Here is a 27,185-nt window from a genome sequence, read left to right as displayed (position 1 = left end):
AGCAGCCGCAGACGCTCATACAATGCTTCGCTTCCATAGATGGAATCGTTGGACGCGCTCGCCGCATGTCATCGGTGAAAAGACGACGGCATGCTACTCTAGCGCCATCTCGTAGCGGCCGTCTTACGCGTCACTACGCTTTTCTTCTGAGGCTTTTGCCATGCCCTCTTCCTCCGCTTTCCGCGTCATGGTTCCGCTTTACTTCTCGTGCTCTCTTCGCTATCGCCGTCTTTCATCGCTCTTTCATTCTTCGCTGCGCTCGCTCGGTTACGCTGAGGGACAACGCCGACGCTCAACGCAGGAAAGGGCTCCTAGCAGCTGCGCTCTAGGCGCCCTTTAGAAAGTAGAACTTTCTCGCTTCAATTTCGCAAAACCCGAACCAGTCGTGGTGTCGATGACGTCGATGTGACGTTGCGGAATTTCCTGTAATTTTTCGCATTTATACGCTTCTAACGTACAGAAAAAGTTAACGAAAGTTGGCAGGTTGAATTACGTTTTTTTTTGTATGACGCCTTTTTCCTCAAAACCACTGTTATCAATCAGGCCTGTCCAAACGTTTCTAAATTATATGACGTCACGACGAGCTCCTGCGGGGATTTCAAAATGCATCTCCGTAGATGCCATGCGTGTATTATTTTTTACGTTCCCTCCAGCCTAACCAAAGGACCGCTCATGGAAAGATTAGATTGTCAGTAATCTGTCATTGTGGCAGCATAAGAGACTGGGCGAATTGGGTCCGACTGCGGGTCACATTGCCCCTCATGGGACAACCTTAGCTCAATATTGGCCCCTCTTTCCGTGCTACTCGAGCATCTAGCTGGTGTTATTAAATGCGAACCATTTCTTGCCGGCGGCTCTGTCCGTCCCTCCCGCGTCCCACAGCGCATGCGCGTCCCCACCTCTCTCTCCTCTCCTACGCTCCCCCTTTCTCTCCTTAGGAATCCTGTACGGAGCGGCGCCCGCGTGCCATACCCCCCCCCCCCCCAGCGGATGCGCGTCCCCTCCCCCCTCTCTCCTCTCCTACGCTCCCCCCTTTCTCTCCTCTAGGACTCCGGAGCGGCGCGCACGACAGGTGGTGCGACAGATGCATACACCGATGGGGGCGCCACGGTAGTTCCGCGGTGTGAAAATGACGGAGCGCGGGCGCCTCATTCTCTCTCCTGTGCAGCGCCGCGATGAGTGCTCGGGCCGCTGCCGCGAAAACATCTCTCGCTCAAGCTGCATACTCCGCTCGGGGCGCCACGGTAGTTCCGCGGTATGAAAATGACGGTGCGCGCGCCCTCATTCTCTCTCCTGTGCAGCGCCGCGATGAGTGCTCGGGCCGCTGCCTCGAAACCATCTCTCGCTCAAGCTAACCATCTCCCCGCTGCTTCGCATCCACACATGGTTCCCTTTAGCTGGAGATGGAGTAATGTTTATTTGAAAGCGAAGCTTTATATGCCTAGGCGAATTCACCTGTGTACAGAAAACTATCATCATCAACATTGGCTCGAGCGTCGTCGCCTTCTTCCGGAGCTCGGGTTGCGCTCGTGCTTGGCACGCGCTCGTGGCACTGCTCCCGCACTCGTCGTCGTCGTCTTCTTCCACAGCTGGCTGCGTTTCCGCTCGTCATTACAGCGTAGAATTTCACTTCTCTTCTGTCGTCGAAATGGGGAGGTCGCGTTTACGGGGGTATGACATTGTCTTACGTAACGGACAGATTTAATTTTGAAGCAATTTAATTTGGAAGAATCGCAAGCGGCAATGGCGGGTGACTGCTGCTAACCACGCCGCCGAGCAAACTCGAGACATCGAACGCAAGCGACAACAGCGGACTGCGGGCATACCGTCAGTGACTTCGTTCTCTCCGTCGCAGCCGAACGTGTGTGTAACCTCGCAATTGAGAAATACTTTAATGAATCCGCGAGATTAATCCCGTGATGAACACCGGGGCCGCACGTTTCAGCTTGGCTGGTTAACCATGCATCTTCACGGAGTAGACGGGTCGACCAATTTTTTTCTTTAGCGTTTCCTGAGAAGAGCTCTGTTCCATGAAGTTTGTGGAGACAGTGGCATACTACGAGAACATCGCGACAAACACCAGTAAGAAATTTCTCTACCGCTATCCTCTCTCTCTCTCTCTCTCTCTCTCTATATATATATATATATATATATATATATATATATAGGAAAGTCAGAAGCACAACTTCGCGGTTATCTTAGGTTTAATATTTTCCCAACAGTTTCGGTCGGTGGACCGACCGAAAAGGTCGGTCCACCGACCGAAACTGTTGGGAAAATATTAAACCTAAGATAACCGCGAAGTTGTGCTTCTGACTTTCCTAAATACGCTTGGCCCATTGAAAAATCCAGTTACTTATATATATGTATATATATATATATATATATATAGTGGTAGAGAAAGTTCTTATTGGTGTTTGTCGCGATGTTCTCGTAGTATGCCCACTGTCTCCACAAACTTATTCTCCACGAAACTTATACGCCATTTGTCTCCACAAACTAATATATATATATATATATATATATATATATATATATATATATATTCATTTCTAAGTTTTCATTTTTAAGTTTTACGGAAGTTTTAGCAATCGCTTGTGGCAGGTAGCATAATTCTTATCGTTGAGCTCTTATTATTCGAAGAGGCGGACATTAGTAGCACGAGAAATCGAAACACATCTTCAACTAATTAACAAAAATTGACAAATTAACTTCACAGTTAATTACTTTACGACACATTGCAATTTACGAATTGTAGCCGGTGAGCTTGTCAGGCGTGTCCACTTGGAATGAATTTCCGGAATGACACCAGTTTGAAAATATGCGCCATCAAACTCGCCATAAAAATGCACAGTTGGTCCACTTACTTTTTCACCAAAATGCTGTTTTATACATTGAAGCACAAAAGTAACTGGAACGCCCATGTATTTCGTCCCACACTTTGGGAAATAATATCTCGAAACTGGTGTCATCCTGGAAATTTATTTCAAGTGGATGCGTCTTGCAAACTCACCGGCTACAATTCGTAAATTGCAATATTTGTCGTGAGGTAATAAACCAAAAAGTTCATTAGTCATTTTTTGTTAATTAGTTGAATATGTGTTTCGATTTCTCGTGCTACTAATGTCCGCATCTTCGAATAATAACAGCTCAATGATAAGAATCATGCTACCTGCCACAGGTGATTTTTAAAAATTCCGTAAAGCTTAATTGTGAACACCCGGTATATTGAGGCTCTTGCGACTTTTCGTTATGTTACCAAAGACGAAGTGTACCAATTGTACTGCGCCTTACTGCTTCTGTGCAGTACAGCGAAAGCTGTGTGTCCCGTCAGCCAATCAGGAGTGAGAGCCCGTCTCAAAGCATCGAGTAGGGCTCGCTTGATTTGCGCCACTAATCAATCTGTGATCCTACCGTCCAAGCATCTTCGCGAACAGGCTCATTAGCGGCGGACCAGTAAACGACCCCTCATTTTGCCTGGCGCTACTCGGAGGACTTAGCTGACGCGACCCACAGCTTTCCCCGCACGGCACGAAGAAAATGAGGGAGAGTGCGACTTCAGATGTTTCCACCAAGACCTATCACTTTTCAGCGATGATGATGCGCCCTCAGTGTTCATTTATCCTATCAAGGTAGGTGACGTTAGGTGCATTCACATCCAGAACTTTGGGCTCGAGTTTGACTTGCAGCCCTTGTAACTACAGCTTGGCGTTTACCGTGACGTCAGGGTTTGAATGTTCTCTATAGGTACGCCGTGCTGATGCCTTCATGAGCCCAGGTACGCGTCACATTGCATAAACGCATCTTGCCATCCTTCGAGTGGCGCAATGTCACGTCATGTGCCGCTCGTTCGACGACTGTTTGTATTCTACTTTTCTCTACCTGCTTTCTCATCGACAGGCATGTTCTCGCAACCCCCTAAACCGCGGTGAGGTAACAGCACTTTGCGAAATGTTGTCACGAGCAATGGCAAAGACAAAGACTTTGTAGTGGGGCTGGGTCAGAGGCTCTCCTGTCGGACTGAAACCTGCTGGAACCAGTGCGCTATGTGCAGTCTTGAATGGACAAGCGCTAGCCGTTTACTGTTAATTAAATGCTCCCCGTAACATCTTTTTGGTGGAGGTTGCGGGCTCTATTCCACCCGGCCCTGGATCTTCGGAGCGGACGCCACGTTTCTCCCGCCTTCATGGCCGAAGACAGTACGCAGTCATCGCAGCCCGCGGCTCCGGCAACCGTGGTCCTTTCGCATCCCCGCGACCCTGGCACGTTCTGCGGCATGGACAACAATGACGTCGACGATTGGCTCCCATTGTACGAGCGCGTCAGCAAGCTCCACAGGTGAAATGATACGCTAATGCTCGCCAGCGTCACTTTCTATCTACGGGGCACGGCTCGCGTGTGGTTTAACACGCGCGAAGAACTGGCAAGTTGTGACGTATGCAAGGAGAAGATGCGCGCATTGTTTGGCCGATCGGCCGCGCGACAAATGACAGCCCGGCACGAGCTGGCGGTCAGAGCTCAGACGTCCACAGAATCGTACGTCGCATACATCCAAGACGTGCTAGCCTTGTGCCGCACAATTGACAAAGACATTCCAGAGGCGGACAAGGTTGGCCACGTGTTGAAAGGCATAGCTGACGATGCCTTCATCATACTCATGTGTAAGCACTGCACTACGGTTGACTCCATCATCACAGAATGCCGGCGGTTTGAACAATCAAAAAGCAGACGGATTACTCAGCGCTTTAACAGACTCCCGAACACAGCTGCGACCTCCTCGCGCGAAAATCCCGTGACGCCCCCTCCGCTCTCGACGCCTAACAACTTGGCCAGGATTGTTCGCCAGGAGCTCGAAGCTATGGCTCCAGCCGCTTATCAGGCACCTGATCACGACCATTTGGCGACAATATCTCTCATTCAGGCCGTCGTCCGTCAAGAGGTTGCAAATATGGGCGTCCTATTTCCACAAGCCACCAGTTACGCCCCTCCGCCCATGTGCGCTTCCGGTCCTCACACTGAACATCACACCGCCCCAATTGTTGCTGCTGCCACTTCCGCTCCCCAGTTCACACCCCGCTACCGAAACCCATTTGAGTGGAGGACGCCTGACGATAGACCAATCTGTTTTCCTTGCTCTCGCGTCGGCCACATTTCACGCCACTGCCGCAATCGTCTGAATTACCGCCCAAGCTTCCCCGGTGACCGCCGCCAAGATCGTGGCCCGTACTATAGCACATCTCTTCTCGACGACCAACTTCCGGCCTGTGATCCTCACCGTCTGTCTTCGCACTCTGAATCAACCTACGCCGATGTTGCCGCACAAGGACACTGGTCCAGCCGATCGCCGTCCCCTCAGAGTCGCCAGTCGCGCTCCCCTCAACGCCGTCGCTTTCCATCTCCGGCTTACTCTGGACATCACCCGGGAAACTAGCCAGTGCAGCTCCGGGAGGCGAGGCTGCATTGACGACAAGGACCGCAAAACCTCTATTGACCCCTACTTCAAGACGCAATTTGCTCGGTCTTCTCGTCGACGGCGTGACCGTTACTGCTAACATTGATACTGGCGCCCGCATATCTGTTATGAGTTCTACGCTCCGACGCCGGCTACGAAAAGTGCTGACACCTGCCGTCTCTCCTACTGTGCGAGTAGCTGACGGCACCCGAACACCGGTTCTTGGTATGCGCACTGCCCGCGTTACTGTTGCCGGTCACCACACGTCAGTTCTCTTCGCTGTTCTCGACGCTTGCCCACATGATGTCATTCTTGGTATTGACTTCATGAGCGCCCACTCTGCCCTCATCGATTGATCTACTGGCATTTTGCGGCTCGAACTGCCATTGTGTCCTGATGACGCCGCATCAAGTAACGCTTGTCTACGTTCCGTGGAGTTTCTACGACTACCCGCTCAGACTGCTACCTACGTCCTTATGTCACCGTTTCCCCCAGTCCCTAATGGCGACTATGTGGTCGCTCCCCTCACAGATCTGATCCTCTCGCGCAACATCGCACTTCCTCATACCGTAGTGGTTGTTGCCAACAACAGAACGTTGCTTCCAGTCCTCAACTTTTCTACTTCGACCCATGTTCTTCCTCAAGGAATTTCACCAGCCGAACTGTCACCTCTAGAAGAATGTGCTGTTTCTGCATTCGCTGCTGACGCTGAGACCGAGACCCAACCTGTCATACCGGCGCCAACCCAGGCACTTCTGGACAAAATGATATCTCCCGACCTCTTACCTTCCCAAAGTGAAGCACTCCGTGGTGTCCCATTTTCGTATCTTGACGTATTTGACATAGATAAAAGTCCACTGGGCCGTACACATGTCTTGGCCCACCGCATCGACACTGTAGATGCCAGCCGCCTTCACAAGCGCCCTTACCGAGTGTCTCACTCTGAGCGCCAAGTCATCCAAAAGGAGGTAGAGAAAAATGCTTGATAAAGATGTGATAGAGCCTTTCTCTAGCCCTTGGGCATCCCCTGTAGTGCTTGTGGAAAAGAAGGACAACAGCTGGCGGTTTTGCGTCTATTGTCGCCATCTCAATCGGGTAACGAAGAAGGATGTGTATCCTCTCCCACTAATTGATGATGCGCTCCGACTGCCTCCATAGTGCCAAATATTTCTCGTCGCTAGATCTCCGCTCGGGATACTGGAAAATTGCCGTCGACGACCGCCACTGCGAGAAGACCGCATTCATCACACCCGACGGCCTCTACCAATTTAAGGTTATGCCTCTTGGGTTGTGTAATGCCCCTGCAACTTTTGAATGCATGATGGACACTCTTCTACGCGGTCTGAAATGGTTGACCTGTCTTTGTTATCTGGACGGCGTCATCGTTTTCTCGCCCAGCCCTCGTCTGTCGGCCATTCTCGACATATTTCGCCGGGCTGGCCTCCAGCTCAATTCAACTAAGTGTACCTTCGGACGCCGCCAGATCAAATTACTTGGACACCTTGTCGACGCTACTGGTGCCCAACCGGACCCTGACAAGGCCCGTGCCGTCCGCGAGTTCCCGGTTCCACGGTCCACGCAAGAAGTAAGCCGCTTTCTTCGGCTCTGCTCCTACTTTCGCCGCCCTGTTCTAAACTTCGCGGACATTGCTCGACCCCTCATGGACCTACTAAAAAAGTATGCGGCCTTTACTTGGGGCGCGGGCCAAGCGACCGGACGACGAACCAACCAAGCGTCGTTGATTTCTGGCCTCACTTCACCACCTGTGCTGGCTCATTTTGACCCGGCTGCTAGAACGGAACTTCGCACCGCCGCAAGCGGCCATGGCATTGGTGCTATCCTCGCCCAAACACAGAACGGAGCCAACCGTGTGATAGCGTATGCTAGTTGTCTTCTGTCACAGTCAGAAAAGAATTACACCATTACTGAGCGGGAGTGCCTAGCTCTCGTCTGGGCTGTCGCGAAATTCCGTCCGTACCTATATGGACGGTCGTTCGTGGTCATAATAGACCATCATCAGACCATCAGACATACCACTCGATATGCAATTCCTCGAGCGTTGCCAACCAGCTGCGCTACAGACGTACAGTCGACTTCCTACTGTACGACATCCTCCTCCAACATGGTGCTCCATGTCACCTACTCGCAGATCGCGGTCGCTGCTTCCTGTCTCGTGTGGTTGACGATCTACTTCGATCATGTGCTACTGATCACAACTTCACGACCTCATATCGCCCACAAACCAATGGACTCACCGAACGCCTAAACCGTACACTGACCGACATCCTTTCCATGTACGTTTCCGATGACCACCACGATTGGGCCGTTGCGCTTCCGTTCGTCACATTTGCATATAACTCATCGCGTCATGAAACTGCCGGCTACTCACCCTTATCTTCTCTTTGGACGCCATCCCTTACTACCCTTTGGCACCTTGCTCCCTTCTGATCCGGCCTCCACGTCCACGACTTCCTATGCGCAAGATGCCATCACGCGTGGACTTGTCGCGCGCACAGTAGCCCGCGCTCGGCTCTCGTCATCGCAGACCGCACAAAAGTCCGTTTACGATCGGCGACACCGGGATAATGCTTTTCCACCAGGCTCTCTCGTCCTTCTCTGGCTCCCATCTCGTCGTGTCGGTCTCTGTGAAAAGTTAATGTCGCGGTACGTCGGGCCCTACCGCGTGCTGCGCCAGGTGACTCCTGTCACCTATGAGATATCTACCATGGCATCCTCCTCATCGACTGCCACACCACTAAGTGACATCGTACATATTTCCCGCCTCAAACGTTGCAACTGTGATACCCCATTTTGACCACAACAAGCACCGGGACTGTGCTTCATCGGCCGGGGATAATGTCACGAGCAATGGCAAAGACAAAGACGTTGTAGTGGGGCTCGGTCAGAGGATCTCCTGTCGGACTGAAATCCTAACTGAACAACCTACGGCTTCGGACTGAAATTAACTGAACAACCACTGGAGCCTGATAAACAACAAAGTACGCATATATGCGAAACTTTTTTTTTTTGTACAATCTTGATGTCGTGGCCATGTTGTCCTTTACGCGATCAGGTTTATGTGCAAATACGTAAGGATGCTGCAAATGTGTATGCACAAAGGACTTGAGTTAACTACCATGTCCGTGGATAGCAGCGGTGTTGCATAGAAGAGCGCTTGTTGCTTTAAAGATCTTGGAATATCCTCCCGAGACCCGAATGCAGCTGTGGGACATAATCGCTCTTCAACGTGGTTTTTATTGTCTACTGTTATGTTATCAAGGTGAAAACAATTGAAAAAGTTTGTATTCCATGGTTAAATGCCAAAACCTCCGTCTGCGTGTACGTGAAAAAAAAAGAAAAAGCTATCTCCATCACCTCCTTATGTTTGCGATGGTAAAAACCGCATTTCATTGCCTAAACGCAGAGATGAAGATGGAGCTGCGTGTAGTACATTGCCATGTCGCTGCCGCTTCGGTATTTTCACGCAATCTCGGTGATTTCCACAGGCACCTCAAGATTACTTTCGGCCGTCTGGGATGACACTGAGGTTTAGGTGAATTTAGTGTAATTTCTCGAAAGCGGTTGACAAGAATAGGAGGAAACCACTCCTTTACAGTTACACATACACCCTAGTTCATACCCAGGATGAAAATTTTGCGTAATCACTTCCGAGTGAATCTCAAAAGAAATGTCGAAGGCAATCATGTGCAATGTACATTATGTACAAGGGGTCTTCGGAGGATATACCATGATTCCTTAGGCCCGTACCATACATCGTGTCTGAGCCCACTGTTACAAGTAGTGTTACAGCTAGCGCAAGACAGGCGTAATTGTAGATCGCAGGGAGAGGCCTTCGTCTTGCAGTGGTCATAAAATATAGTATGATGATGATGATGATGTGCTACGTGTTATGTCCACTTCAGTATAGTTTATGTACTTATGTGATGTGTTTCGAAGTTATGTGTAGTTGCATTGGCAAACCAGTCTTAAAACCCAAATTTCTTGCGTGCTCTCTTACTCTTTTTTTTTTATTACTGCATTCATTTATATGAGAAACGGGATGGTGGGACTGTGTATGTTTGTTCGTGCTCTTGTGCCTTTCTTGACCCGAGTTGCGCATACTTCGCCCGTGACCGTGTTCTTAGAATGTTATGGATGTTTGTTCAGTGCTTTTCGGGCTTTCATTTTGTGTTCCTTAGCACTGAGTTGGAGAAGTCCCACCTAAATGCTCCAACTCCTGCTTCAAAATGTATGTAGTAGAGAAAACAAGCGTCTGGAAACGACAGAAAGCGTGCTGAACAGGAGGCACGCAAGGCGATCTGGACAACGTGTGTTCTCCAAACCTGCGGGACGAGTGCACATGTCCTCGTGCTGTCCGGCTCATTGCGAACAAAGGAATATGCGCAGGTTCGTCCTTGGCCCGCTGTGTGATGCAGAGACGTTTGTATCGCAGGCGGATGCCGCCTCCCGTTTCGAGCTCCGGCTTCGGCGCTTCGTCACCGATGGCACCGACGCCCGCGGCGAGTGTTGCGGAGGCCTGTGCCCCGGTGCGTGTCGCGTGTTCATGCGCAGCTGCCTGGCCCGGCCGCGGGACTCCACGTGCTCCATGGGCCTGCTGGTGTCGCCCGTCGTGGCCAACAACAGCATGCCGCCGGGCTTCGTGCTCGCGCAGAACTTCACCTCCCGCATGCCGTGGCCGGTGAGCTTCGTTTTTATTCGCCGTAAAGGGAAGCGCATCTCGGGAGATGAGCACTGCGTAGGGGCAATGTACTAATTGTAAAAAAAAAACATTATGTCGCAAATATGCACAAACATGGTTCAGTATATGTAGCACGTGACGGAAAACTCCAATGACGATCGAGCCACATAACAAATAGTCGAGTTATCTCTGCACAAGTAGAGAACTGCGCAAAATGCAACCAACAGTGCGAGAAGAGAAACGCATGCAGGCAATATACTAATTGTCAAAGCTTATTGTGTCAAAGTTGACACAATAAGTCTTAAAAGAGTAGAGTGAACATTTGTGTTATTGAAGGGTCAGAATAGCAGGAAATGTACAGGATAATGCCATTCAATTTTAAAATAAATAAGAAAATACTTGCACAGCTCAAACATATTATATTTGAGTATAGGTATATAGCATATACTCCTACAATTAATACATGGCCCTCAGTCCCCAGCATCTGCGAAGCATCTGACCAAGGCGGCGGACAGACCTGCGACGCGGCAGAGGGTGCTAAGAATCTGTGGGTCCAGACAGGCCGCGACTGGAAACTACCCTATCGAGTGAGGCTAGCTTAGCAGGGCTATTTGAAGAATTATCAGGAATTACCTGGGATATTATATGCTTTAGTGAGAAGAACTGGTGATGCTTATACAGTGCTGACTAACGGCCACGTCCTCTGCTACAGAGGTCTTTCAGATAGGAGAGAATTCGGAGTAGGATTTCTAGTACATAAGGCAACATTGATGAATTCTACAGCATTAATGAGAGGGTAGCAGTCGTCGTAATAAAGCTGAATAGGAGGTATAGAATGAATGTTGTACAAGCCTACGCCCCAGCCTCCATTCATGATGATGAAGAAATAAAACAGTTTTATGAAGCTGTTGAATTAGCAATGAGAACGGTGCAAACTCATTATACTGTAGTCATGGGTGACTTCAATGCAAAAGTGGGGGAAAAGCAGGCTGGCGAGCAAGCACAATAGGCAACTACGGCATCGATTCTAGGAACACTAGAGGAGAGATGTTGGTAGAATTCGCGGAAAGGAATAAGCTCCGAATAATGAATACCTTCTTCAAGAAGCGCAGCAACAGGAAGTGGACCTGGAAAAGCCCTAAGGGAGAAACAAAGAATGAAATAGATTTCATACTCTTTGCCGATCCCAGCACACTGCAGGATGTAGAAGTGTTAGGTAGGGTAAAGTGCAGTGACCATAGGTTAGTGAGGTCTAGGATGTTTCTCAATTTGACGAGAGAAAGAATAAAGTTCGTCATGAAGAAACAGGCCAACCTAGACACAGTAATGGTAAAAGCATACCAATTCAGGCTGGTGCTCGCAAATAAATATGCAGCTTTAGAACAGGAAGATGAAGACAACATAGAGGTAATGAATGAAACCGTAGCTAGGCTGATCTCAGAAGCAGCAATTGAAGTGGGAGGTGAGGCACCAAGGCAACCACTAGGCAAGCTCTCCCAAGTAACAAAGGACCTAATAAAGAAACGGAAAAACACGCAAGTGTCAAACACGAGAGATCATATAGAATACGCTGAACTGTCGAAACTGATCAACAAGAATAAAGTAAGGGATATCCGAAATTATAACGTGGAAAAGATCGAGGAAGCAGTAAAATATGGACGCAGCATGAAATCAGTGAGAAGAAAACTTGTCATAGGACAAGGCAAAATGTATGCACTGAAAGATGAGCAGGGTAATATTATCAGCAATTTCGATGACATAGTAAAAGCAGCGGAAGGATTCTATACTTACCTATACAGTACCCAGAGCAGCCAGGCTACTTTCATTCGAACTAGTGATGAACAGGATACAGAAGCTCCTTCTATAACTAGCGATGAAGTTAGAAGGGCCTTGCAAGACATGACCAGGGGAAAAGCTGCTGGAGAAGGTGGAATAAGAGTCAATTTAATCAAAGATGGAGGAGATATCATGCTTGAAAAGCTTGCGGCCCTTTACACGCAATGCCTCGCGTATTCAAGTTTACCAGAGAGCTGGAAGAACGCCAACATTATACTCATCCGTAAGAAGGGATACGTTAAACAATTATAGGCTCATTAGCTTGCTTTCTCTATTGTACAAAATATTCACCAAGATAATTTTCAATAGAATCAGCGCAACACTTGACTTCAGCCAACCAAGAGAACAGGCTGGCTTCACGAAGGGATATTCTACGATGGATCATATCCATGTCATCAATCAGGTAATAGAGAAATCTGCGGAGTACAATCAACCTCTCTATATGGCTTTCATAGATTATGAAAAAGCATTTGATTCAGTAGAGATACCAGCAGTCATAGAGGCATTGCGGGATCAAGGAGCTAGTACAGGAGGCATACGTGAATATCTTGGCAAATATCTACAAGGATTGCACAGCAACTTTGGTTCTCCACAAGAAAAGTAGAAAGTTACCTATCAAGAAAGGGGAAAAGCAAGGTGACGCAATCTCTTCAGTGCTATTCACTGCATGCTTAGAAGTATTCAAGCTCTTAGACTGGGAAGGCTTAGGAGTGAGGATCAATGGCGAATATCTCGGCAACCTTCGGTTTGCTATGACATTGTCCTATTCAGCAACAATGGGGACAAATTACAGCAAATGATTGAGGACTTTAACCGAGAAAGCGTAAGAGTGGAGTTGAATATTAATATGCAGAAGACAAAGATAATGTTCAATAGCCTGGCAACAGAACAAGAATTCAGGATCGGCATTCAGCCCCTAGAGTCTGTAAAGGAGTACGTTTATCTAGGTCAATTACTCACAGGAGACTCTGATCACGAGAAAGAAATTTACAGAAGAGAAAAAATGGGTTGGAGCGCATACGGCAGGCATTGACAAATCCTGACTGCGAGCTTACCACTGTCGTTGAAAAGACAAGTGTACAATCGTTGCATTCTACCGGTGCTAACATATATGGGGCAGAAACTTGGAGGTTAACAAAGAAGCTTGAGAACAAGTTAAGGCGCACAAAGAGCGATGGAACGAAAAATGTTAGGCCTAACGTTAAGAGACGAGAAGAGAGTGGTGTGAATAAGAGAACAAACGGGGATAGCCGATATTCTAGTTCACATTAAGCGGGGAAAATTGAGCTGGGCAGGCCATGTAATGCGTAGGATGGATAACCGGTGGACCATTAGAGTTACAGAATGGATACCAAGAGTAGGGAAACGCAGTCGAGGACGGCAGAAAACAAGGTGGGGTGGTGAAGTCAAGAAATTTGCAGGCGCAAGTTGGAATCAGCTAGCGCAAGACAGGGGTAATTGGAGATCACAGGGATAGGCCTTCGTCTTGAAGTGAACATAAATATGGGCTGATGATGATGGTGATGTTGATGATATAGCATATGCATGGAAACTCGAGTGACAAGCCACGCATAAATAGAGAATCTCTGCACGAGCAGTGTGCTGCTCAAAATGCCACCACCAGGGTTGAAAGAGAAAGATATGACAGAGCCTAGACTGCCAACTTTTATTGCACGAAAGGACAGCAAACGAATATAACCAACTCGGTCACGGATGTGCGCATTCGTGCGCGCTACGTGTTTTTGCCGATTTGTGTCCCATGGCAGCATTGAAAATAACGGATAAACTGAAACCTCTGCGCACTAAGTGTGACTCTATTTCATTTAAATGTGCCGAGTCAAACGACCGCTTTCCTGAAGGCACTATAGCGCATGTTTTAACGACGCTCCGTGTTCCGTCAGTAATGCCGAAAGAATATAAGCTTTCCTTTCTCGTAACGCCTGCAGCTAACACATGGGCTCTGAGCTGGTGATCAAATTCTCTTTATAAAAAAAAAAACCTCAACATGTTTGGCTGTAAATTAAGCCAATATGTAATTACTCGGTATTTATGAAAACGTTTAATAAAATGCAAAAAAGTATTATCCTACGACTTTCAATTCAATTCGATTCAATTTTATTAACATTCATCGAAACTACAAAATAATATTCAAAACCTTGTTTGAGCTCATAGCCAACAAGGCTAGTACTGGGCCTAAAAACAACATGGACGTCCAAAATAACAGCATGTAGCATCATATCTATTAATTTAACTGAATTCATTTTTATTGCCACAAGTATAGACATCACTACTTAGTGTTTAACAGTTTTCTTAAACTCAATTTTTTTAAATAAAAAGATAGTTGTTCAGAGATTGCACAATCTCTTTTTAAAAACTTTTGCGCGCAAACAAACAAGGACGAAGAAAAGGGGCAACACAAGGACCAGCGCTTGTTTGTTTGCGCGCAAAAGTTTTTAACAATGAATCTGTTCCAACTAGGCCGACTCGCAGTTATGCACAAGCTTTGCAAGTTTTTGACGTTGTTGGGCATAAAGTTCCACATGGCGCCAGAAAACTCTAGAAGCTGCCTCCCATGTACATTTAGAGCACCAGATAAGTTTAAACAATTATATCTTACAGATTTTCTGTTGCGAGGCGGAAACGTAAATATACTCAAGTGAGTCTCTAGCTCATCTTCGGCATAAGATTCCGCGATGTTGAGACGTTTGTCGACACTACGTCGACCATCGTAATTCAGGACTAAAGCTAATGAGATGCGCCATGAGAAAGAAGCGTATAAAATAATTCTTCTGCTACCACTGGAACATGAGATGCGTACACCATCTTTGCATTTGCGAAAAACACATCTGACAGGGGTAAACGCATGACACGACCAAAAAATCCTTTCTCGTTGCATTTGTATTGAGCACATTGCGTTTTTTTTTTCCACTATGAACCAACTTGTCCGTAACAGAGTGCTTCTGTTTTTTTCTGCCATTTCAAGATGGGACTGCCACGTTTGCTTGCCACAAAGAGGTGGTTGGTAAACTGTAAAAAAACTGCACTGACCGTCATAAAAAAAAACACAATAAGCAACCATATAAAAATTTTTAAATAACTCTCGAGTGTGCGAGTGTGAAACTCCTTTCGTATACGGAGTGTGAATCGTTTGACTTACACTGCTGACCTGTTTGATAGTCGCTTATAATAATAAATATGGCAATATATTTTATTTCTCGCCTGGTGGTTTAGCGCCGAAGTAGTGCGATCATCTACAAGTTTTTGTCATCGATTATGACTATCTTTTCGCTTTAAACCGGGAGAAATAAAGGTATGGCAATTTCTTTCTCGCGAAGTTTGTTTTAACAATAAATACTCAGTAAGAGCGAAGATCACGCCATTTTCTTATATTATTCGTTGGAACTATGTACCTTCATAATGTTACAATTAAAATATTATTCTATTTGTGCTTGATTATCAGGTGCATTCTGTTAATTTCTGCATGTATAGTCAATCACCGTATGACCTTGTGCCCTTGTTATAGGTTACTTCTCGAAAACTTCGTAATTATTCTGTGTATACTGTATGCAACTACACTAATTAAGAGTAGCATGTATTGTTGTACAGCACTTTTCAGCGTCAACAAAATTAGTGAGTCAGATATTAATCGAAAACAATAAAACGGTAAGCTCTACCCGAAAGGTTATCAACCAAAATATTTCGGTGAAAATTGGTCTTGAAAAATGTATTCACGTGAAGCAAAAAAAAAAAAGAAGAGAGATAGTGCGCAGAAATTTCTGGAAAATAAAAACCGGCAACGTTTAACCTAGTTGTAACGTGACTGCATGATGTCTCCTGGTAGCACTTGTGGTGCTTTGTCCTTTGTGATATCATTGTTTTTGACATGCATAGTGCCACTGATGTGACACGCTCAAGGCCTTAGTCTGAAAGTCATCACCGTCTTCTTTGCCTTGGCTCAAGTACAGGTTTTGTAACTGTCGAAACATTGTTAAATAGGTAAATGTAAAAGTGCGTTCCATCGTCAGATCGATCAGGGAAACTCTATGGTTTCGGAAAACATATAAAGTGTACTGACACCACGACCAACCGAAACCGCGGGAGACACATCGCACCATATTGGACCAAAATCGCGGGGCGCCAGTGGGACCGTTGTTGCTTGCGGCAAACAAAAATTAATGCGAAGAGGCTCGCAGTCAGTGCAACATTTAGTGCATTCCACTTGATCGATAACTCAATTTTAACCACATAACTCGCTTCTTGAGAAAGGCGTCGACACAACATGACAGAGTTTTACACAGAAACGTGCATTATTCTCTTAAAATTGCAAAACAAAGCTTTTGTAGTTATACCGCTACTCTTGTAGGTCAAATGTCGCGGCAAGATCGCATTTGATTGTCTGGAGATGATTCAATATAACGCTTGCACTGTTATTTGCCTCGTTTTTCGAGGAAAACAAATTGACAGACTCAACTGTGCTTGGCATCGACAGAATGCGAAGCAGTCGAGATTTGTTGAGAACGGTTGTATGAATAATGTAACTGGAGTGTAGCGAACGGTTATGTCGATGTTATGCGCTGTACTGTTTATATGTATTGCAAGTAGGACAGGATGTTTCTAAAGGCAAGATTTAAAGCTAACGCAGTGGCACATACCCAGTGGCCCCTGACACTGGATCGGTCCACGAAAAGAAAAATGCCAGATAGATTACGAAAGTGGTTACGACTTGCAGAAGCTAGAATACTTCGCATAAAAAAAAAATGTCTAAAGCCACATTTAACCATACTGCAGACGCCGGAAGTGACACATCTGCAATGTACTAACATCGCGCACTGCGAGGCTGCGAGCAGCGCAGACGAAGGTAAATTACCAGTTTTTTTAATTTTTTTTCCGTTGCAAACCAGGCAAGTACCAGTGGCAAGTGCCTGGCGATTTTGTGTTGATTGCGTGTGCTGCATTTTGTCGCTGCCGAGTTTAGCGCTGCTGCGTTATGTTTCCGTGTGTAATGTTGCTGCTTATCAGGTCGCAAGGCGGCCATATTGCGATCTCTCAGCTGAGTTTTGTTTGCGGAGTTCTCATGAATGCTTGCCTCGCTGCAGCTCGCCCCTACTCAATCCGCAGCCGCTCGCGCTGCCTTTCGCGTTGTCGGAGACTTGGGTGGTGAACGTTGTTTGGCTGCAGCAACTCGCTTCGCAGGTTTCGCTGTGTTAATTGCGAGGGTATCGTAAGTTCGTCGGCAGTGAACTGGCACCTCCGGCCACGCTTTGCTGTCTCGCCTGGTGATGTATAGAGGCGAGCGATTCAACGATGGCAGTGGCGCCAATCCTATCATGCGTCATCTCGTGAATCGCCCGCCAGGCAGATCCCAACCGCGTCCTCGAAGACACTCATCACTGCCGCCTGTTGCAACGGTGGCGCAATGGTTAGCGCCCTCGGCGTCGGAGTGCCAGAAGTGACGATGGGGCAGAGGATCGAATACTCACCGTGGCCACTTTTTTAAGGCGAAAGTTGTTTTATTGCCTACGATGAAGGTGCTACTGAGATGCTGTGGCGAGTTTCTGTCCTGTAACTTTGCTGTCATAGCGCTACTGTACTAACTGTACTTTATTATGCAATTCATCAAATGTCTATGTTGGTGGTGCCCTTGGCGGTGACCTTGCAGTGACCTTGGCGAAACTGTGTCTTGACGAAAAATAGCCGACGCTGCAAACAGTAAAAACACGTCAAACATGCTCGCATAGACGTCGCATAGACGAAAGTAAATTAGTGCCTTTCAAAAGAAAATTTGCTAAATTTCTGGCATACTCAGCAGCCGCCACTACTGGCGGCTTGAGTATGCCATCATCGGCAAGACAAGCTCCTCGGACGCAAACTATAACAAGTAAATTAGTGGCTTTCAAAAGAAGATTTGGTAAATTTCTGGCATACTCAGCAGCCGCCACTACCGGCGGCTGCTGAGTATGCCATCATCGGCAAGACAAGCTCCTCGGACGCAAACTATAACCGTCAACTCGTGCGTCACTCTCGTTAACTACATGCGGAGAAAGCGGGGCCAAATCGAAGAGACCAAGTATAGTTGCATAGGCAAACTTTTTTTGACAGCGCCCTCTGACGGCACTTGAATTACCGTTTTTGCAGGGTCGCTTCAGGCTCACCATCGAAGCATGGCACACCCAGAACGGAACTGTTCCCCCGGAAGGCGGTGAGTTACGACGCTCTTTATTTGTGCTATGGTCGTTAAGCAGCGTGGCCTTTATAAACGCCGTTGCGCAAATGAGGTGCACCGTGGGTTCACTCGGCTCGAGTGCAACGGTACAGCAGTCAGTGCGGCCAGCGAGAACGCTGTGCGATTGATGCCGCGGGAGCGCATCGCGTCCCGCATGGCTACCTCGTGCGCGCTCTCCCGCAAGGCGCATGCGCAAGCGTCTTCAGATGACCCACACTGCATTGCCGGGTCAGTGGCCAAATAACCGTGTAGGGTCAACGAACCAGGGTGTGCGCGGGCAAGGACCACAGCAATGAGTGAAAAGGCGCCGAAGGAGCATGACGTATATACAGATGAAGGGCCACCAATCCACAAGGTGAATGGTTGGATTCCTTCAGACTGTGGGCAAACGTATTGTCGTAAGCTTAAGAAGTCGCGCTTGGTAGGTTTCAATACACCGCCGTTCAACTCGGAGAGAACTTGTATATAGGTGCGTCAGCCAAATACGTTCACTCATTTCTGTGTAGTCACTGCGGAGGTAAACTTCTCTCAATTTCTTGGGACGCCGATATTTTGAAGCGTGGAGGGCAGGGGCACTGTCGTTCCGCAGGCAGTTATTAACAGCGACACTAAGTATACGGGAGGTATGGTTATTAAAGAGCCCGATTTCCCAATATCGCAGCTGAAAACAAACAAAAACACGCTGAACGAGACAACAATATAACTAGAAAAAAAAAAGAAATATTCGACAGCTATAGCTTTCACAACCGGTTAGAGTGATCGAAAGAGGAGCACTATACATACCACTACAAACATGCTAAGCACTTGATATCAAATTGTAAATGAATACAAATCGTGCGTAATGCAGAGCCAGCGCTGCTGAAGGAGTTCAGTTCACAGAAAATCGCACAAAAAGTCGAGATTCCTAGGTTGCCACCGAGTTCAGATGATGCCAATTGTTCATGGTGTCACCGCGAGTCCAACATGAGTCGCGGTTGCTATAGCAACAGACGAGTTGCATGTTTGTGAAGGAAGGGCTAAGAACGAATAGCGGACAATGCAAGGTGATTACAGAGATTTGAGAATACGTGCTGCAATGACACCTCGTCCGGATTGGATCGCATTCAAGCACGCCATTTAAAAATGGTGGCTCATTTGATATCGTAACACTGGCCAATATAATTAACGTCACTTCTAAAACGGCATTTTTTCTTCCATTCTTAGGAACACGTGCATTATTTCTAATTACCGACCTATTTTCTTCGTATCTTCAAATAGTAAAATTATCGAGAAGCTATTTATTAGTAGCGTAAGTAATTATTTGACCAAGTTTAATCTTTTGAACAGCTCTCAATTTGGTTTACGTTCTGATAGTTCAACTAACTTGGCGCTAATTTCATTACCAGACTACATTAAGAATTACATTGACAGCGGATTTATTGTTGATTCTGTTTTCTTTCTTTTTTCTTTTTTCATTTTTAGACTTCTTGAAAGCTTTCGACACAATGAATCGTGATGTGTTGCTTATAAAATTAAAGCCTATGGAATAACAGGTCCTACGTTATTATATTTAAGAAACTATACTTATCTAACAAAAACTCGTTTTTTTATTTATCAGGCAAGTTTTCAGATTGTGAAATGATGAATCAGGGCTCAGGCCTCCGTCTTGGGACCATTATTCATTCTCTATAAAAATGACCTTCCACTGTATGCTTCACCTTTACAATGCGTGTTATATGCTGACGACACAGCAATTTCAGACTAAGATGTTTATCATCGCTAATTTCTAAATTAGATAGTGCATTAGCCAACATTGCTACTTGGTGTCACAGCAATCACTTGATCCAAGCAACACTAAACTCATGATGTTTCCTTCCGCACAAAGAAGCCTTCCATATTCGCCTAAGCTTCACCTGGAGTCGCACTGCATTTCAATCAATGACTGTGTTTAATTTCTCGGTGTCTACCTCGATCACTGCACAAGTAATTTAGCGCAATAAAAAACACAGACACCGGAAAGAGAGACAAAGACAAGCGCTCGATCATCAGCTAAATTTTGATAAACACGTTTCACAACTTAAAAAAAATTATTTCGGAAATAGAGCACTCAAAACGGCTACAACTTTTCTATCTACTGCTGCTCTCCCTCGCTCTATCATGCATTCATTCATAGACACATCATTTATGGTATAGCTATTAATGTTAACACTTGTAACTGTTATATATCATCTATTCAGCACGTATAAAACCAAGCTGTACGCATTATTTCTGACATAAGTTGAGATAATAATATATTATCATCATACACATGGAGAATATAAATAAATACTCACACTTAACGATTTGTTTGCACTCAACTTAATTACCGTTCTTTTCAGGTTTAATAATATTATCGCGTACAACTTCATTCCCTTGAATTCGTCTACAAATGTTAATTCTGCGCGCTTGGCTCAAAATATCTTTTTTTTTATTTCCTAAAGCATCTACTAATCACGGAAAAATGACAGCTTCATTCTGCGCATTTAAGATTGGGAATTGTCTTCCTGGCCACATCAAAACATCTTCGTCTCTTTCTGTGCTTAAAAAATTACTAAAAAACCACCTTTTGAATGAATAACCTCATTTGACATGCATTTGTCTGTTACTTTTTTTTCTTTTCCTAGTGGTGTTTGTAATCAATTTTACATGATAACGATGCAGAACGATGATAACGATGTTTATGCACCTTCACTTGTATACTTTCATTGGTATATTTCTACCAATTTTGTATACTTGCACTTATTACTTTGGCTTTCTGTTTTGCTTGAATTGATTCTGTTGCCTATACTTTTATTTTTTACCTATCTCTGCGGTTGGTTTTCTATTGCCTGGCTTAATTTTCTTATTTTCCTGCTCGTTTGTAATTTGCTTCTATAAATTATGTATAGAGGATCCCTGTACAGTCGCCTGACCTTGGGACCCTTACATAAACTTGAAACTTGAATCAAGCAACATATCTAGGCCCTAATTTTAGCACAGAGAAATTGAAAATTATTAGCTGTAATAAGATGTTTTCGTTCGAAACGAAAAATCTTAGGACTAACGTTAAGAGACAGGAAGAGAGCGGTGTGGATCAGAGAACAAACGGGGATAGCCGATATTCTAGTTGACATTAAGCGGAAGAAATGGAGCTGGGCAGGCCATGTAATGCGTAGGATGGATAACCGGTGGACCATTAGGGTTACAGAATGGATACCAAGAGAAGGGAAGCGCAGTCGAGGTTGGCAGAAAACCAGATGGGATGATGAAGTTAGGAAATTTGCAGGCGCAAGTTGGAATACGCTAGCGCAAGACAGGGGTAATTGGATATCGCAGGGAGAGGCCTTCGTCCTGCAGTGGACATAAAATATAGGCTGATGATGATGATGATGATGATGATGATGATGATCTGTAATAAAGATACGAGTAATGGCATGCTATCAGTTCAACAGCAAGTTATACCTATAGTCAATCAATATAAATACCTGGATGAACAGAATAATTAAATTATGGGGTTTTACATGCAAAAACCACGATATGATTATGAGGCATGCCGTAGTGGGAGACTACGGAAAATTTCGGCCACCTAGGTTTCTTTAACGTGCACCTAAGTACACGCGTATTTTCGCATTTCGCCCTCATCGAAATGTGGCCGCCGTGGCCGGGATTCGATCCCGCGACCTCGCGCTTAGTATCCCAACACCATAGCCACTAAGCAACCACGGCGTTTATAAAGACCTGGATGTATACACAGACGAAGGAAAGACCTACTCGAACAGCCACCAAAATAATGTGAGAAGGAAGTGAGTGCGTAACACAGCCACCTAAATAGAAACATAGAGCACTTTGATGCTACAATAAATATGAGGTGGTGCGAGGAATTTATGCGAGGAATGAGTAACTGTACAATATAGCAATAGATGTTTTAATGAAAAGAGAAAAGATGAAGGAGAGATAGCCAAACTCTAGACTGATGTGCATGTATATAATACCTGATTAGCTTAAGTAGGCTAGGTGGCTCTTTGTCGCCGCTCCGTTTAGCGGGAGATGCCAATATAAATCATCATCGTCATCATCATCTTGTTAAGGGCCTCAATGCACGCGCCTCCGCTATGGTGTGCACCAGGGGGTTGCATACATACGCTTACATTGTCTCTATAGGCCATTTCACTCGCCATTGAAGGAAAGCCTTCAGCGCAGAAATGTTTAAAACGTGTCTGAAAGCGTTCACCGTGTCTTTTGACGAAGTTAATGCACAGGATAGTAGAGTTTGCAGGAACCTTGCCTCTAAGCTCATTCGCCCACTTCACGCTGCTGAGATGACCGTCTACATCGTCTGCGACTTAACAGATGGCAGTGCCGCCGCATCTTCGCCAGGAAATACCTCGGGTAAAAGAATATAAATACCTTGGTATATGGATAAACGAAGGCAATATATATATGGAAACACAGGAAAACGCAATAACAGCAAAGGGGAAGAGAAATGTAGCAATAATGTAATACAGAGCGCTATGGGGATACAATAGGTACGAGGTGCTCCGAGGTATGTGGAAAGGTGTAATGGTTCCAGGACTTACATTTCGAAATGCGGTTGTTTGCTTGAAGTCAGGGGTACAATCAGGACTCGATGGCAACCAAAGGTCAGTGGGACGCCTTGCATTGGGTGCTCAAGGGAAGACTACAAATAAAGCTGTGCAGGGTGATACGGGCTGGACAAGTTTTGAAGTGACGGAAGCGCAGAGTAAAATTGATTATGACTGTGGAATATGAAGAAAGTAAATGGGCTGGGAGAATGTTCAGATATTTGTACAGGAAGAACATTGATTCACAGTGGAGGAAAAAAACTAGGAAGCTTACCAGTAAGTACGCGACTGGTATAGTAAGTAACATGGCAACGAAGAATGTCAAGCGCAAAGTCAGAGAGGCTGAGACAATATCATGGGTGGAGGCAATGGAAAAGAAACCTTCTATGAGTAAGTTCTCAAGAGGAAAAAATAAAATCAGGAAAGAAACAGTTTACGATAAGTCAAAGGGAAGCTCTTTACTTTTCGAAGCGAGATCAGCTAGGATGCCTGAGAACGCGCACCTGTAAAGCGAGGTACAATAAAGAAGACGCATGCGCTTGCTGCGGTGAAGCTAATTAAACGATCGAGTATGTTTTATTAAAATGTGAAGATATCTGCCCAGCGGTCGATTTAGGTACCTCTAGCCTCCTTGAAGCCCTTGGGTTCAGCGAGAGCAGGGGGAAAGTAAACATGTCCACAATAGTGATTGTAAGAGGCGATTGAAGGACTGGTGGAAGAAAATTTGGAAAACGACAAACAACAATGTGGTGTGTTACATGTCTGAAACAATAAAAGACTACTAAAGACTACTAAACGTACAAAAACATAGTTCCCAATAGGGTTTCAGAAAGTTTGGTGATGGAAATTCATGATGTTCTTCGTGTTCTTACTTTTCTTTTTGTGTGTGTGTGTGTGACAGGTAGGACATTTAACAACGAGCTCGGTGGCGCAACCCACCGCCCCGTTCCAAAAGGGACGCTCCTAGCATCCATCCATCCATCCGTGACTTCACATTTCGCAACCCGCAGATGGCGTCACGGACGCCATGATGGAGGACTGGTTGTAGCCTTCATAGTGCTGGTATTGGAGGCAAGCAGGTCAGATAATGAAGCAGCATATATATCGAAGCTATATACCTCTACCAACCAACGGTTCTTTCGTGTGCCCAGTAAAAAACTTCCGCCAAAGTGGGCCGATCCTGGTGAAAGTGCAGAAAGGGTCCAAGCTCATTGGCACATACCAGGGACGAAAAAGAGAGAAAGAGAGAGAGAGAGAGAGAAAGAAAGAGAGAAAGATAGAAAATCACCGCGAAAGTCAAAGAAAGAGAGAAAGAGAGAGAAAGGAAGAAAAAGATATAGAAAAAGAGAGAGATAGAAAGCAATAAAGAGAGAGAGGAGAGAAAGAAAATCACCACGAAGGTCAGATACGTATACGCACGACGAGCTTCGCTTACCCCCATTTTCTCGACCGAGGAAGGGCTGGTGATCTTAACAGTGGAGCTGTTTAAGCTCTTGGTTAGGCCGCGTAGTGTGAACAAAAAAACTGAGCCTGGCGATGTCGTCACCGCGCGTTGCCTAGCAATGCCTCGCGCAGCTGGTGCGAGGCGTCGAGATGCGACATGCTGCATTTCGCGCCGACCTCGTCACCCAGAATGGACCGCATCTGCGTCTTGTCGAGCAAGAGAGCGCTTTCGCTGACATGGCGTCCCAGTGCCGAGCGCGCTCGCGCGTCAACGCTACGTCGGACTATAAGGTGGTCTTTAGAAGACTGCACGCCGACCCCGAGTATCGTCCGGATACTCGGGGTCGGCTAAGTTTGGCCAAGAACCAGCCAAGCCAAACCATGTTAAGCAAAAGAGAGCCAAGACAAATCTAAGAACCAGCCAAGCCAAACCAAGTTAAGCAAAGGAAAGCAAGGTTAAAGCTAGGGTAGGGCCACCAGCTTCGCTGTTTGCCCAGTCTTCGCAACACTTAGTGTGAAACTGCCCCTAATTTTTTTTTTTTTTTTGCGCCATGCTTCGCGTGATCTTTCACCTCTTTACGGCGACAGCGAAATGAAAAAGCTCCCCACCCCAAAGCAACATGTGGGGGGCTTGGATTCCTTGCCATGGACATGCATGGAACTGTTTTGCTCAATGCAACTATTCTACGTTCGAAGACTGATTATCTTTCGTTGTTCCCTGCCAACAAGTGGCTGAAAATAATGACGCTTAGCTTCAGTAATCAGACAATTGACTAATTCGAACATCCCTTTTTAGAATGGGTCGGGCGACCTGGCGATACTGATTATAACTGGGAACCGAAGAAACCGGGATATAGCTGCCTTATTTTTCGAAATCCGGGTGCCTTGGCGCTCTTTAGCCATCATTGGCCCTTGCGCCACAAGCATACATAATCGAAATCTGGGTGCTGTAGCTGGCCTGTGCAAGTCCACGTAAAAGATATTAACGGCTAAGCGGTAAATCCATTAACAATTGTCATGCTTTCCTTTAGAAGTAGTTCATCTGTCGTCCGTCAGCTTATACGAGCGCCCTTCCTTCAGTGCAGTGGGGGCACGGTGTAAGTTTGACTTCGAGAAATAATCAAGTTCCTTATATCCATTGAATTTGGCTACGCAGCATCGATAAGCGATTGTTCGTCCTTGAATACATACTTCATATATCGCCTGGAATTAGCTCACTTCAACAAAGTTATATCGTAGCTGCTAGGAAAAAAGAAAAAAATTCAGTAAAACGCAAAAAAAAACAAATAAAATAAAATCAAGATGCGTGTGCATGCCAGTTACACTTGAAACGCACTGGCCTCGGTCAAATCACAGCCGACTGTTCACGGCGAACTCTTTGAATGAAATTCCAAAAAAATCTGCAATGTAAAGCCGCTTTTTAAGAGAGCCTGAATGTGCCCTGTACTCTCTCAAGCCTGCGAACGCACTTTCATAATTCACCTCTCTTGCTGTTCCAACCACCAGCCACATTCCGGACAGATCCATACGCTGTTATGGTCCAGCGCGCAGAGGTCTTCCTGCAGGAATGCACGAAGGGGCTCAAATATATCCGGAGAAAGCGAAGTGCCGCCGTCCTACATTAGCAGTGCTCAAGCCTGAACGCGTTCGTGTCTACACGGAGGATGCCCCTGCTGGGGCTCCTTGCGCGCGATGTCCATAGCGATTGTTCCTGAGCCGCCGGCGCATTCAAGCGTTCATGTGGTACCGCTTTGCGTCAGCGGCAGCATCGCGGCGAGTGGTCTTCGGGAAGGGGAGGCGAACATGCAAAACTCCTTCCCGCGCAAAGGGCATGCAGCGAAGGAAGCAGCGAGAGACGCGTCTAGCCTAGCCACCCGCTGACTCGGCCACAAGATGCCCCGCCGAGAAAGAGGCAGTCCGTGTCGAAGTGGTCGGCCGACCGTTCTCGGAGCTTCCTCGTGCGTCTCACTTTCCGCACGGTGGTGACAAGCGCGGCGTGTGTTCGACTCTTCGCGATGCGGGAATCTTCAGTTCCGATCCGTATATATATGGGCTGCAAAATACGCGTACTCGCTGGTTGTGCCAATAGTAATTTTGAGACTGAATAAAATACGGATTGACTAGTGCCAGAATTTTCCCCAAGGCGTAAAAAATTTTCGTAAAAAAAAAAACGAAGGATCCAAATTTACCTAGTCAAATGGAGTCCATTGACAAAAATTGTGGGAAGGTAAATTAGCGTCACTACGTGAGTATAAAAATTTTGGCAACGAAAGTATTTCAAGTCAGTGTAATATCTGTGATGGTGGTGGTTTGCTGTACCTCCATTGCTCAGAGAGGGAACCTCTACATTCGTCACTTATCGCGGAACACAGGATCCGACTTATTACGGAGGAAGAACGATAGGGAGGACAGTGATGGTAATTAATGTTCTCATTCACATTGATCAAGAAAAACCGGCTCAAGCTTCGTAGATGCCTTGTCTGGTATGATGATGGTGATGGTGATTATGATTTATTGGCATCCCCTTTGAAACGGGATGATGACAAATAGTCACCTAGCTTGCTTGATATAATCAGGTATGCTATACATGTTTTTCATTCTAGCATGTTTGTGTACATTTCCTTAACTTTTTTTATCTTCCCCAAAACTTCTGTATCTACTTTGTATCGCTACCTATGCCTGCAACATATCCAGTCGTATGAATTTCTTCCCTGCTTTTATGCGTGCACGTCTGGGTCGGTACGTCGAACGGAATTCGTCGTTGTTTTTAACGCACTAGTGACAGAAAAGCTTTGTCTTACTTTATTATTGAAGAGCTGTCAAGTCAGTAATTACGCTATGGAGCGTAAATTGCCTGCGAGCGCAACAAATAAAGAATTGCCTTACGTTTTAATGCGATCAGATCAAAACGGCCGCCCACTGCAGCGCCGGCTTCGGACGTCAGAAATCGGA

General features: G+C 46.1%; 1 protein-coding gene across 1 annotated transcript in view; it reads left to right on the top strand.

Moving 5' to 3' along the window:
- Positions 1-27,185, top strand: part of LOC119458427 (delta-like protein 1) — a 54,846-nt gene that overhangs the window by 4,192 nt on the left and 23,469 nt on the right. Inside the window, exons 2-3 of the mRNA XM_037720263.2 lie at positions 9,906-10,151; positions 18,123-18,186. Coding sequence (XP_037576191.1) covers positions 9,906-10,151; positions 18,123-18,186 — 310 coding nt within the window. The remainder of the gene's footprint in view (positions 1-9,905; positions 10,152-18,122; positions 18,187-27,185) is intronic.

Source organism: Dermacentor silvarum, chromosome 7 (assembly GCF_013339745.2).
Source record: "Dermacentor silvarum isolate Dsil-2018 chromosome 7, BIME_Dsil_1.4, whole genome shotgun sequence".
Lineage (NCBI taxonomy): Eukaryota > Metazoa > Arthropoda > Arachnida > Ixodida > Ixodidae > Dermacentor > Dermacentor silvarum.
This window is presented reverse-complemented; position numbering and strand designations above follow the sequence as displayed.